Genomic DNA, 14850 nt, shown 5'->3' on the forward strand with positions numbered 1-14850 from the left:
ATGGTCAGGTGCTGGCACTTAAGGGATATGTGCCTCCCATTATTTTCTGTGTGGTGTGTTGTTTTTTGTGTTTTATTTTCTTCTTCCTCCTTCCTTCACCTTAGGGTTAGGGTTAGCATCTTGCATCTCTCTGGATGTGGTTTCAGGCACCCTACAGAACACACTGGTAATATTTGTCTCTGTCTGCGCACCTACGTGGGATGATGGCCAGTTTTTCACAGGCTCTTTGCCAAATTCCCAACAGACAGCCATCGTATAATTATGGGTGGGGATTTCAATCTTGTTCAGGATGTGAGTTTGGACAGATCCTCTTTTACTCAAATTCTACGATTCATATCAGCAGAATGGGTGAAGATGTATGCTTCTCAGTCAAAAATTTAGAAACCCTCCACAGACTTTTCTCACAAATCCACTCTTATCTAGAACTGAACGATACTCCAGGCATTAGTAGTGGCTTTTTGTGGGAGGCAATTGGACATGTGATATCCTACATTTCCAAAATGAGAAGGGAACTACTTAAATTTGATGGAATTTACTCGACCTCTCTGTGTGCTGGTCTGTGTTTTTTAAACTGCCATCAACTCACGTTGCATGTGATCCTTTGTTTCCTTCATAGACCACACTGTGCTTTGAACTACCCTCTTTGAAGCTCGTGCCATTCAATCTTGCACTCTCTCTCTCTCATTCATGAGCCTTGAGTCAATGTATCTTTGGCGCCATCTTGTGTGGAGGCATGCGTCTACAGTCACTGCTACTGCGCACTCCTCGGTCATTTTGGTTCCGGAAGTAGGAGTGGCTTTGTCTGGTTACCAAACGCATCACTTACTTTCTCCCTTTCTATACTTATGTGTTTAGGTTGTATATAGTTATTTTTAGTTAAATGTATTGGTTCAAATTACTAAAATTATGCTTTTGGTGTTCATTGACTTAGATCATTTGATTAACTTAGTGATATTTATCTTCATTGAGTCAAACTGCTTAATTGATTTTGTTATTTGATTTAAAAAAAAAATTGTCTACTTATTTTAGTAACTCATTATTAAAAAAAGTAGATTTAATTATTTTTATCAATAAATTATTGCTACTAACTCTTGCTCTCCAACATTAATGGTGCCCTGTGTGAGGCTCTCAAGTATACCAACTTGTACATGTACAAGTGTACATGTACAAAACGCCCGCTTGTTGTTAAATTTAACTTGAATTCTTGAAGTTTCGCCTCCTGAGACAGTGCTAGAACAGAACCAGAACCGTGTCGGTCTGAAAGCACTGTCATAGTATGTGAAGTGCTTCATCATCTACTTTCCTCAAAATGGGAACATAATATACAAAGTCGATCATGTTCTATTAAAGAGGAGCTGAAACTCGGGATTGAAACCATTAACTACTCAGGAAAATGTTTTATTGATGTTATAAATCAAGTGAGAAATAGAAGCTCATTTTCCACTAGACTACCGTTCAAATATAGATTTTTTACGATCAGCCCATTTCCTTTCCTTTACTGGTGGCCATATTCCTAATTTGTGATAGTTTATGTCCACTTTTTATGTACAGACTAAGTGTATTATTTACAGCCAAATGATGTATGGTGGGCTGTAAGGCTCGTTAGGAACTGCAGGTTTATTTCCCTAAGCACCTTTAATATAATTATTATATAATTATAATTTATTACAATACATTATAATTATACCTTCATTTTGGGCTTTCTGAGAGTGTGTTGCAGGACAGGTCAGACCACTTGGCGAAGAACCTGCACGAGAGTTATTGATTTTCCTATGATGGAATCTGTTATCTGTGCAGACTGCTTGGTCCCCAAACAGCACAGAGCCTTATATGCACAGAGTTTTATTCGCAAGCAGCATTTTCTTATATCGGATTCAAGACTTGCAAAATCTGAATAAAGGCGCTATTGCCACACTATCAGAATTGTGTATTGGGCTATAAAGTCAGTGGCATATATTCACATATCACCTGCCCTGGACCCAGAAGATTGTGCTACATTAATGAGGGATTTCACAAAACAGTCGCAGTAGGACAACTCACTGTATTGCATTACAGCTTTCTCAAGTGTGATTGGTCACTGGACTGCACATAGATCTACATCGAACATTCCTCAAAGGCACATAAAGGAGACTGCTGAGTGTATAACTTGAATGTATTAAAATGAGGAGTAACTCCTTGGATTGCAAATACGAAGATTTCAGTGGAGCAGTGGTTAGTAAGTGGGGAACTCATTTGCAAAAACAGATAAGCACTGAGGAAAAAAAATTGAATCCAAATTTTAATATGAAATTCCATTTTAGTCAAAAGCAGTTGAATTGATTACCAACACAAAAACTGTTCTTTTGCTCAAATGCAGTCAGTCAGTCTGCAATTGTCTGCCAGGCTTTTTCACCCATCCAAATGTTTCCATTATAAGCTGTTGCTTGCTTGGCTTGTCATCTCCATTTCTGCATTAGCAAATCTGTGCTCGACCTCTGGATCTACTTCAAAAAGTCATGAATGCTCACTTACAAGGATTATTAACCCCTGGCTCGACTCATCCTTGTTTGGCATGCATTCAATGGACTAAACCAGGATGAACTCAGTAGCATAGGTTAAGCCCCAGTTTCTCAGATATCCTGGATTTCTGAAACTTAAGCCCCAATTTCTCAGATATTCTGGATTTACGAAACTTTTGTGGAACAAACCCCACAAAAGCATGGTATGTCACATTGCCCTCCAAAACCAACCAATTGTCTTGCTTGAGTGATTTATTTTTTGATTTTTTGATATCAGGTGCAGGTGCAGGTTTAGGTTACCCCAGCCCTGCCCCGTCCACATCAGTGTTGATGCAGCAAGAAGTCAGGGGAGGTCTGGGTAAGTGACAGACATTTGACAATCATACACTGAGTTGATTCTAATATATGACATCACGGTCTTCAACAGGACACCACACTTTTGTTTCACTCAACAATAAACCATGAATCATGTGTCTCTGAGACAGTTTTGCTCTGTGACAGTATAGATTTATTTGAGTATTTAAATGAATATGGCACATATATCTGTTCATCTTTTATTATTTATTTCCTCTTCAGTTTGACCCAGAACAAATATACAGGTATAAATATAAATAAATAAGTGTAAGTTTATATTAAAATACAGAATTTTTTTTAACATAAAATACATCATCAGTAATTATAAAAACTAAAACTAAAACTAAGAACACCAGTTTACCCCTGACACACCAGCAGAAGGTGGGTTATCAGAGCGTCAAAAACTAGACCTGGTTTTGTCTCCAGCAGCTGAGCTGTTCCATGTCTGTGCTCCTCCAGAGTCTATGAACATAAAACACAGAAGAAAGAAAAATAAAGTGTTTGTTTGAATGATGTTTGGTAGATAAAATGTAATATTCAGTATTACAATAACATAAAAGTATGGAACATAATTTGGTCTGCGCATAAATATTAGTCATTAATCTCCCTCCTGGTTTCCATAATAATCATTCTTCTTAAACTGTTATAATGAGATAACACATCAAACTGAGGTTGTAGATCACACTGTCATCATACAGTATGATGTGATGGACAGAGATGCTAACGTTATATAAATACATTGTTACTGAAGAAAACAGGTAAGAAAATCACAATATTATCAGTACAAACCTGTTACTTGTCTTCAGTGTGAGGAGCTTCTCTTCTCTTCTCTTGTTCCGAAGATGTTAGCTTCCCCTCCTTCGTCTGCTTCTCTCCCATAGATAACAGTTAGCCCGCGGTTAGCAATGAAAAACAGCTAGCCGCACTTAGTGATCAAATGCTAACACGATATGAAAGGCTAACAATAAGTTTGACTATCATACACGTCTATGATCTATACAGTAACAATATACACAAGTAAAACTTGTAAACGTGTCTTCATACGGGAACCTCCTTTCTCCGCTGTACATTTCAGCCTCTCCTCTAGATGTCACTAGAAACTACAAACTTCCCCTTTAAATATACATCTGAGCACTAACTGCTGTGATCTACAGTAGATGACCTGAGTCTACCTGAGCATGCGAACCAGTGCTGGTATCCCTCCAGACTTGAATATGGCCAGCAGTCCTTCCCTCTGGTGTGACAGGCTGTGGAGCACACTGGCTGCACAGCGCGCCGTCTCCATGTCAGTTGCTGTTGTCATGGCTCGCACCACTGCGCCCACCACGGTCTGAGACTGCACCAGCACCCGCCGGCTCGCTTCCTTTCGGGTCAGCTGATTGACAATCATGGCCGCCTTGTTCACCACAACCTAAATATGTAACACAACAATGTTGTTAGGAAAAACTCATGGGCCTGTAATAAAAAAGTGACATAACAAAAGAGAGGGTACCGGATCTTCGTCCGCCAACAGTTTGGTGAGCTCTGGCACAGCTCGAGTTGCCAGCTCAGCATCGTCCTGGTAATTTATCAGGTGGACGATGGCTGTCTTCAGCAGCTGGGACGGCTCAGCCAGTCGCTGTACGTTGCTCTGGTGAGATGGATCAGGTTGGACGGGCATGGCAGCCTCTCCCTCCACCAGGGTCTCTGGAAACATTGCAGCCCTGACACGTTGAGCCCGTGTTAGAGAATACTGAGCTTCTAAATCTGTCGGAGGAAATTGGAGACATACAGAATGAGTGACAGTGTGCATATCTTATTATTACATCAGTGAGTTGGTGTAAAAAACAATGGGAAGGCTGGAAATAAAAAAAGAAATCAGAGTGATGAAACCACGGTCACAGTCTGTGCAATAATGTGAGTTGGGATGAATCCAACAACAAATATGGATGCTATCCCCACATTCGGTACATTATGAATGGTGATAAAATTCCTACATTTTTAATATGACGAAAGTCATGTAAATAGCCAGAAAGTACCTTTAAACAAAGAACTGATGTGGCTAACTTACTAGTTAGTTATCACAACATATCTTACGATAAGAAAGTGTTATTATGGGGCAGATAAGAGTGTGAATGGTTGTTAACGTTCTTAACTTTATTCATTGATGCTAAGCTAACCTTCACATACAGACTTATCTGTATGAGGCTGTGCATCTGTGGGTCCAGTGTAAATTTCACAATAAAAGCACTTGTTTAAAAATGAGTAAACAAGTACTTTGAATTTGAAACAGTGGCAGATTGCATCATTGCGATATGTGACATTGGTGGTTTGCAGTAACAAACGTTCATCCCAAAAAAATGTTTACACACACACATATCTCTGCAGCTTCCGTCCCATCTCCTTGTGTTGCCTGCCTCTCTTTCTCTGCCCATTCCTCGTCATTTAATTTTTCTCTGGGAACCCTCTGGGGCCTCTTCATAGAACCCTTGTGGTCCCTAGACCTGCTATTGATAACCATTGTTCAAACTACTACGATAGTTTCTGTCCTGTGAGCTAACAGGTATCAGATGTCACTGACAGCTTCAGCCAGGAGGGGGTTGGGCTGATGATTCTGTCACTTGGCTCCCAGAAGGTCTAAATCTGTGAGGCTAAAATTCTCCCTAAACCAGTTTGAGGAGTGCCTACATTTAAACGGACAAATATTTTCAGATTTCCACGTGTTAGATATTGTTGGAAAGTTTAGAAATCACATCACATATAAATGCTGGCTGGGAAGTCATTGACCACCATTTTAAAACCTTGAACTAATTTTATGAAAAATGATGATAACGTGTCCTTTATTGTATCAAGACTGGGTGGAGCGACAGTCTCTTCATTACGAGAACCATACTTACAAAAGTGTAACCGTCTTATTTTTGTTAACTTGACAAGCACTGCATCAAGATGATATTTTACTGTTCATATCAGTCTGTTTTCCATTGACAGTCATTTGGAGTGACACTTACGATTCAGATGATGGCACCTTATATTTAAAGTAATTACTGCTTCTTTTTCACGTTGTCTGAACATGACTGACGACTCTCAAAACCACTGTTGATGTTGACAGTCATTTGTAGGACATACACAATGATATTCATTGAAACACTGACAGTATAATGGGTCCAAAACTGGCAGAGGTGATGTTTGAAAAGTGGTGGGTATTTCTGACAGCATGTTTAAATGAGAGATTTGGCTTCGGTCTACAAGAACCGTTGTAACACGTGGCACCAGGAGTCTGTATCAGTTGCAGACACTGCTGGTAAAATTGATGCCCTGGAATAAACCTTCCCTCGGGGGAAATGATGATTTGAAAGTGTCTAGGAAGCGAAGCAAACAGTCTCCTCTGTCTGCAGCTGACAAACAGTCTGTGTGCTGAGTTTTAGTATAAACCATCGTATTTTGGATTCAACAATATAAACACAGTCACAGCTAATCCCAGCTGATGTGACAGAGCCAGCTGTGAGTTTTATCTCTAAACTTGTAGGCGAATGTGTTCAGTTCCCAGAGGAGGAAACTATTTTTTTTTTTTTTTAACTTAAAGCAGCGATTGTACTGGAATTACACTCTTCAGAATATTCTTCAGCCAACAGGTTGTTGGAGTGATAAAACACCCAAATGTCTTTTAGGAAAGAATTATAGTAATTCTTCATGTTTTCCTGTCCTAGAGTACAGTAAGCCTCTTAAAGCCTAGTTCTCACCTCGTCTAGTTGTTGCCAATGTGTTCTGTCAAGGCCACTCGCCTCTGATCAGAACAGTGTGTTGTCATTATGTGAGAAATCCAATCCAAAATGATTTATAAAGCACTTTAAAAACAACAACAGCTGAAACAAAGTGCTGTACATCCGAGATAAATAAGACAAATACAATATAACAATAACATAATAGAGCTAACAACAAACAATAAAACAATAGAATAATATAGAAAGTATAAATACAACACAAATGACCAACTCATACTATAAAACTATAAAAAAGATAAAAACCACTGTCTCATACTGGGTTGAAAGCCAAAACGGGTGACAGTGAAGGGGCGTGTCTAACATGCTGTGGAAGATTGTTCCACAATCTCGGTGCAGCGACTGAAAAAGCTATGTCCCCTCTGAGCTTCCGTCTAGATTTTGGTATCTGCAGGAGCAGCTGATCAGCTGACCTCAGAGACTGGGCAGGGATGTAAGGATGAAGCAGCTCAGAGAGGTAGGGCGGGGCAACAAAAATAATTTTAAAATGAACTCTAAAATGCACGGGCAGCCAGTGGAGTGAGGCTCCAGTTAGAAGCATTTTAGCATTTTGGACGAGCTGGAGATGTGAGATGGACGTCTGACTGACTCCAAGATAAAGTGTGTTACAGTCATCTAGGCGAGACGTAATAAAGGCAGGAATTACAGTCTCAAAGTGGAAAGGTTTTTCTTAAGTGAAAAATTAAAATCACTGTAGATTTGTGACTGTAGGCTTTACATGCTGTGTCAAAGGGCCCAGGTCTACAGGAAGGGACTTACTGGAGCCAATGGGTCCAAACACTATCACTTCTGTCTTCTGTTCATTAAAATGTAAAAAAAAAAACTGACTAAGAAGACAGTAAAGAAAAATCACTGCAAGTCAAAGCATGAGAAGAAGATCTGGCAAAGAATGAGGATAAGACACTTGGTGCATTTACATGCATGTTAAAAGTACAATTTAAGTTTTTTTTATGCCTTATAAACATGTTAGTCTTAGTCTAAAATTGAGCTAGTCTTAATCAGACTACCTGGATAATGCGATTCATATTCAGATTACTCCTGCATGTACTGTATACGCTACGTCGGACTGGAGTTGGACTTGGCATTCTGCGCATCCACCAAAATGTCCTCCTTAAACTTTGACCCACAAGTAGAAGGAGATGATGTATAGACTGCAGTATTGTTGCTGGAAATCATACAGTCGCATACAGTCGTCTTTCTTTGGACAGCCCAGCAACCACAAGAGCCACGCTCCATCGAATTAGGATCACTATTAACGATTAACAGCAGGTACAAAACATACACGAGTATGGAAGACCGGTGAAACTCAATACACCATTAACTCCTCAGACAATGTTTACTCAATGTTAAATCAATTGGGAAGAGGCCGATTCTTTCATAGATTTCCATTCATACCGAGATCTTTTTGCAACTAGCAGTCAGTTGGTGGTTAAAAAGCCAAGGAAGGGGAGGACATCGACAACCTCACGGACTGTATCACAGACTACATTCATTTCTGTGTGGAGAACACCGTACCCACCACGACTGTACGGTGCTTCTCCAACAACAAACCCCGGATTAATCCAGACATAAAGGCCCTCCTGAAGGAGAAAATGAGAGCCTTTAGGTCAGGAAACAAGGTGGAACTGAGGGTTGTACAGAGGGAGCTGTGGTGGAAGATCAGAGAGGGGAAGAACCGCTACAGGAGGAAGATGGAGGAACAGCTGGCACAGAACAACGCCAGTGGAGTCTGGAGTGGCATGAAGACCATCTCAGGGCTCACAGGCTGCAGGGGACCACAAGCAGGTGAATGACCTGACCCTATTCTTCAACAGGACCGATCGGCCACCTAACCCACCCCTGCTCTCACAACACTCAGTCCACTGACAACCACCACTGATTCTTCTGTTTGTCAAAAAGCAACACAACAAGTCAGAGCTAAACCTCCTCCTGAACTCTTACATTTCTGTTTCATTAGTAGAATTATGCATAAGTGTCATGATTGTGTTTTGCAATGAGAGCTCAACTTATGTAAACAAATATTACATATTGAACCATCGTCTATAATTAACTTCTGTTGCACAGTTCTTATCAAAGCAAAGGTTTTCATTTGTTATACAGTCATGGTTTTATTTCATTTCATTTCAAAAACAGCTACAATACTATTCAGTTCTGTCAATTTCAGTTCACAACATACGTATGATCTCAATGATTCACACAATGCCCCCGCCCCACTATTTGAGAAATACTAAGTGCAGTTAGGAGAACGTTTATTATACAGACCGAGCTAGTTTCAAGGTTCCAAGAGAAAGCTATCGTGGCTATTGTGGCTTCTTCCTTGCGAGTAAGAAGCCAATCAGAGCCGTGTGCAACACAAACTGTTTGATAATGATGGAGCCAAGATTATTCCAGAGAGAGTTTTTGTCTTTCTGATTCTAATGAAATATGTTAATGTTCATTAGACAGATGATCGTATGTGTCACCTGGAGGAGGAGGAGGTAGTGTCAGGCTGTGCACAAGGCTGTCTTGATGTTGCCTTCTCCTTGTTCTCCTTGGCCAAGTATTTTCAAATACATTCTTCAACTTAACTCATAAGGAAAAGGAAAATCAGTTTTCTACCAATACTGTCTACTGTAGCTTTAAGGCCACGACTGACCACTGCTCTCAGCTGATGTCAATCATCCTCTCATATCCATCCATCCATCATCTACGGCTGCTTTATCCTCCACCAGAGGGTCGCGAGGGTGCTGTGCCAATCTCAGCTGACATCAGCTGCAATCAGCAGTTCACAATTGTCACAGACAAACAACTATTCACTCTCACATTCACACCTACGTTCAATTAAGAGTGTCCTCACCTACCCGACAGCCTTAAATGACTGTCGGTCAGCACATGCTACACACTTACTCAGGTGGGTGGAGCCAAACTACTACCCGCACCAGAACTAGGTCAATACTTCAAGTTCTATAGAGCCTCAATGGTTGGGCTCAGGTATCTGCCCTCAAAACACCATGGTCATTGAAATAGAATGTAATCCTAATTCAAATGTTTTTCATTGGAGAAAAATGAAATTCTCCATGTCATGATGCCATCAGTGCTCTGCTCACTCTGAACGTCTGCCACCACCTCGAGCAGCTGAACGCTGCTGGAGTGGCTCTAACTGCGGCTTGTACTGTGCAGCTGATGCTGCAGCCGCTCACATTTTCATTGCAAGGAACCAGAAACTGTAACAGCACAATCTGTTCAACTGCAGGGTCTGTGCTCCATAAGTGCCCTCTGTGCCCCCACAGCACAACAGTCGGGAGTAAATAGAATGTTTTCTGCAAAACTATGTTGGATTTGATAAAGTCTGTGAAAATTAACTCACTTTCATTGTTGCTGTGGGACAACACTTAATGGCAATAATTTGATTGTTAAAAATAATTAAATAATAACAATGATCATTTATTTAGTAAATACTTTTGAAAAAAATATTAATTTTATCATCGCCGCAGAGTTTGGGGGGAAGAAGAGCGCGCTTAGTGTATTTCTGGACTCAGCCAGCATCAGAACTGCAAAGAATTTCATACATTAAACTAAACAAAACTGCAGAGAAAAGAAATATTAATACTCAGCCAACTTTGACAGAACTTTATACAATTAAAAAAAGTTAATAGATCAAGTTTGGTTTGTAAAGTATAACAAGTGTTAAACACAAAGCATCACCTATAGGTAAACATGGACACTAAACATGTATACTTCAAATAAGAAACTTTAATTTATTACAGCAATTGTTTACTTGAAGTAATAGCACAGGGAGAGGTGCTTACAGCTGTTTACTCAACGATTTAGAGTCATAAACACTGATAAATCAGCAGGTCAGTGATGTGTCTGATGAGCCACACTTTACTGCATCATATCCAGACAGCTCACAATAAGCTGAATGAAGCCACAAAAACACTGTCAACATTAAAGATGCTCATCTGTGTCTGAAGTTGATGTTACTTGCACAGAAGTGTGTCTTTTGTTTGAGAGAATCCTTCATTTACTAACAGGATGTTTAGGAAACTTTAGTCAGTCGCTCACATTCATTCTGTTCCGAGCACCAGAGCCTCTTCACCATCTGTCTGAAGAACTCCTTTATCTCTGAGTCTGCCTCTAAAATCACATGTAAACACCAGTGAAGCCATGGTAACAATCCATTGTTTCTGTTGTCTGTCAGTCTCAGCTGGGCTAGTGAAAGTGTGATCCAGACTTGAATTCCCTCCACAAATAAAACAGGTGTTTCAGACTCTGCAGGAAATGTCCTCGGTGAGAGAGAATGTCTCTGCCCTCGGTCATGACAAACCAAAAGAAAACTAACAAAAACGTTTTTATTAAAAACATACCAAAAAAGTTATGTGACCTCAGATGGAACATACAGTAGGTTTGTACTCAGAGCTGCACCCTGAGCTACTTCATAGTTACTCTGTAGTATGTGAGCAAGACTTAGTAACAGTCACAAACATATATTTTGAAATGATCCAATCCAACTTTATTTGTAAAGCACTTTAAAACAAACACAGTAGAACAAAGTGCTGTACAGAATAATGGATCAAAGACAGAAAAGCTCACACGAGGCAATAGAGTACATTAATACGGCATATTGATGATATGAGCAACTGTTGCCTTTTTTTTTTTACTTGACTGGCCCCCGACTGACCAGAGGAGACCGTCAGGGGCCCACAGGTCACTTGAGTTTGAGACCCCTGCCCTACAACGACGCAAAATGCTAAATGACATATGTAACGCTGCCACAGAAATACAGCATGTGCAGAGAACTTTGTTTTAAATAAAGCTTTTCACATGCTAGTAATGTTAACGCTCTGATGATTAGCCTGTGTGTGTTTCTACAAACTCTGTTATAATGGATGAATATGAATGTTTGTCTTTTTACATCCACACAGTAACAGAGTATACTCCTTTATTTTAATGATATTTCAGATCAGTCAGAGCCTAGAAAACACATTACAATGAGTATAATTCATATTAACACATATAACATATATTCATATTCATGTGCTGTAATGAGGGAAATTTGACGGATGGATGGAGTTTTGTTAATTGAAAGAAAATAGAGATTATTGCCTGTACTGTACTGTGACTTGTAAATGAACTCATTCACATGTGGATGGAGTTCCAAGTAAGATTTGAAATGTTGACGCCCAATTACTGGTGGTCTGTTTTTAGTTGACATTTTATTATTGTTTCTTTAGTGCAAGCACCACGCTGTCAAAGTGCCGTTTGTAAAGGAACATTTCTCAGTGGGATTTTTGTAGCTGTGGTTATTTGTCCTGCGGGAGAATTTGATTTATTCCAGCGGGTTTGAGTCGTCAGACAGGAAGCCGAGCACAACAGAGCAGAATGAGGCTAAAACACATCTTCATTTTTCCCGTGAGAGATTATCTCACACTGTGGATGTTGATTTCATGGTGCAGACAGATAAAAGACAAAATACAGCTCACTCTACATCACCCTGTGTCTATGTGCAGACCTGTGGTTCAAACTACTGAAAGCCTACTTTGAGACATTGAGGGGAAGCTCTTCGACATCGTTCATGTTTGTGTCACATGTTACAGACTTTGATTTTCTGGAATAAATAACCTAATATTAGTAAAATGGACATTTCTCAGTGTCTCCATTAACAGACCTAATGTTATTCCTGCTGAAGCCACGCAGCCATGTGATGTTCCCTCTTGAACTTCACGCTGTATTTGAATGGAAGACCTGATGTGTGAGAGAGAGACAGGTGACTGTCTGCCACAGCTCTCTGTCACTCTGACTTTAGGTGCTGGGGTCGTTTGTTCTGCTGTGAATGAAACGTGACGTCAGCACTGTCAGCATTAGGTTGTGTGGGTTTTGTGAATTGGGAGATGATCGGATGAGTAACTTCTATTCTCTCCATCAAGGTCAAGGTCAAGGTATCTTTATTGTCCAGGAAGATGGCACACACACACACACACACACACAGATATTCAGACATAATACACAGATAGACAACAACAGATAACATCATGGGCAGATTAAAAGAACCAATCAATAGGAGGTTACATGTGTGTGAACAGCTGAGGGACTTGAGCTGTTCTGTCTCTAGGTTTAGTAAGATTGTGGTTCGGCAGATAGAGCTTGTGGGGCTGTGGTTGTTGCTGGAGCTCAGTTTGTTGTGATTCTATCACGTCAGTTCATTTGTTCATCTGCAGTGCCGTCTAATGGGGAGGAGTCTCTCAGAGCTCTACCTGAGGAGTTGCTGGATTCGGAGTCGTTTGTGGGAGTAAGTTAAACGTATATAAACTGCTAAGGATGGAAGCTGGAGGAGTTCTGAGGCTGCATGTTGCTCCTGGGCCTGATGTTAATGTTGCTTTGATTCAGCTACTTGTTTGACTTTTGCATAGAGAAGATAAATATTCCTGCTCCAAACGACAGCAGACACGTGGAGACACTGAGATAAGAGATGAAGAAAGTCCAGACAGGGGGGCGTGGATCATGTTTACCTGCGGCAGGTGCAGGTCAAAGCTCTTCTGAACCCTGTTTAACGACTAAGAGTGTCAGAGAAGAATGGTCGCTCTTTACTGTGTGTGTGTGTGTGTGTGTGTGTGTGTTAGCAGCTAAAGCACAGGAGGCTCACTCTGGCCTGATTCAAAGGGACGTCATCAGAACACCGGAATCAGGTGTGTTGAAGCCAGGAAACAAGTAAAACATTGGATGTCCACGACCAGGGACCTAGTCTGACGTCTCCTGGTCTGATGTTCATTATGTTTATGTTAATATTACTGCAGTTGTTGAGATGATTAGAATCAGCTGAGGTTGTAAAATCCTCATTCATTCATCTGTGTTTGTGTCATAATGATGTTTTACATGACTAACTGCACCAGGTGTATTGATGAACTATCCGGTGATCGTGAACTCACCGCAGATGATCTGGGAAAGACTTTGTTTTTTCTATTATTAGAGAAACTTTATCTTCCCTTCAGCTGGTTTTAATCCTGGAAACTGGAGTGTTTTTTAAACTCAGTTCATGCCGTTTAAACAGAGATTTAACGACTGTTTGTAAAACCCCAATGTCACGCGGATTACCCCAGTTTGGGAAGAAGTGCTCTATCACAATAACAATCACATTCCCTGAAGATCGTGATCATGCATGTACTGTATCAGACATTAAACAAAGACGTTCCCGTACAGTCGCAGTAGGAAAAGCTCATGTTGTGTTACATGTGACTGGTCACCAGGTTTCTCTCTGCAGAGTGATCACAGTTTGAAAATAACACGATTAGGAGATAACTCTTTAAATTGCAGTGATGAGCTCATTTGCAAAAATGAATTAGAAACTAATAAAAATGAGCTTTGAAAGTATTTATATTGTGTTATTTACATTTTCAGACAGTTATCTGAGCTTAATAAAAGCGTTTTATTATAAGACAAACATTTCTGCATCAGTAAATCTATGATCGACCTCAGGCTCGACTTCACTTAACATGATGACGTTCAACTGACTTGACCAAGCCGCACTTCCTCAGATGCATATCCTGGATTTCTTAATTCTATGCAACAGACCACGAGTCTTCTGCTTCTCCATCTCCTTCATGATGTCTGCCCTCACCTGAGCTCCTGTTTCTGCCCTCACCTGAGCTCCTGTGTCTGCCCTCACCTGAGCTCCTGTGTCTGCCCTCACCTGAGCTCCTGTGTCTGCCCTCACCTGAGCTCCTGTGTCTGCCCTCACCTGAGCTCCTGTGTCTGCCCTCACCTGAGCTCCTGTGTCTGCCCTCACCTGAGCTCCTGTTTCTGCCCTCACCTGAGCTCCTGTGTCTGCCCTCACCTGAGCTCCTGTGTCTGCCCTCACCTGAGCTCCTGTGTCTGCCCTCACCTGAGCTCCTGTGTCTGCCCTCACCTGAGCTCCTGTGTCTGCCCTCACCTGAGCTCCTGTTTCTGCCCTCACCTGAGCTCCTGTTTCTGCCCTCACCTGAGCTCCTGTTTCTGCCCTCACCTGAGCTCCTGTGTCTGCCCTCACCTGAGCTCCTGTGTCTGCCCTCACCTGAGCTCCTGTTCACCACACCTGCAACTCATCAACTCATTACTGCTTCTGCCTGCTAGAGACTCTCATTCCCTGAGTGTTCTGTCTACACCAGTGCTACTTTCTCACTTCTACTACTGCTGTGTACAAAGTACTTTCTCAATTCTACTACTACTGACTACAAAGTACTTTTTCTTTCTACTACTACTGCGTACAAAGTACTTTTTCTTTCTAC

General features: G+C 40.9%; 1 protein-coding gene across 3 annotated transcripts in view; it reads right to left on the bottom strand.

Moving 5' to 3' along the window:
* LOC131475537 (junction plakoglobin-like) overlaps positions 1-14850 on the bottom strand; it is a 90042-nt gene that overhangs the window by 20875 nt on the left and 54317 nt on the right. For all 3 annotated transcript variants that reach the window (XM_058653735.1, XM_058653736.1, XM_058653737.1), the window contains exons 4-5: positions 4345-4598; positions 4025-4263 (exon numbers count right to left, since the gene is read on the bottom strand). In XM_058653735.1, coding sequence (XP_058509718.1) covers positions 4025-4263; positions 4345-4598 — 493 coding nt within the window. The remainder of the gene's footprint in view (positions 1-4024; positions 4264-4344; positions 4599-14850) is intronic.

Source organism: Solea solea, chromosome 16 (genome assembly GCF_958295425.1).
Source record: "Solea solea chromosome 16, fSolSol10.1, whole genome shotgun sequence".
Taxonomy (NCBI): Eukaryota; Metazoa; Chordata; class Actinopteri; order Pleuronectiformes; family Soleidae; genus Solea; species Solea solea.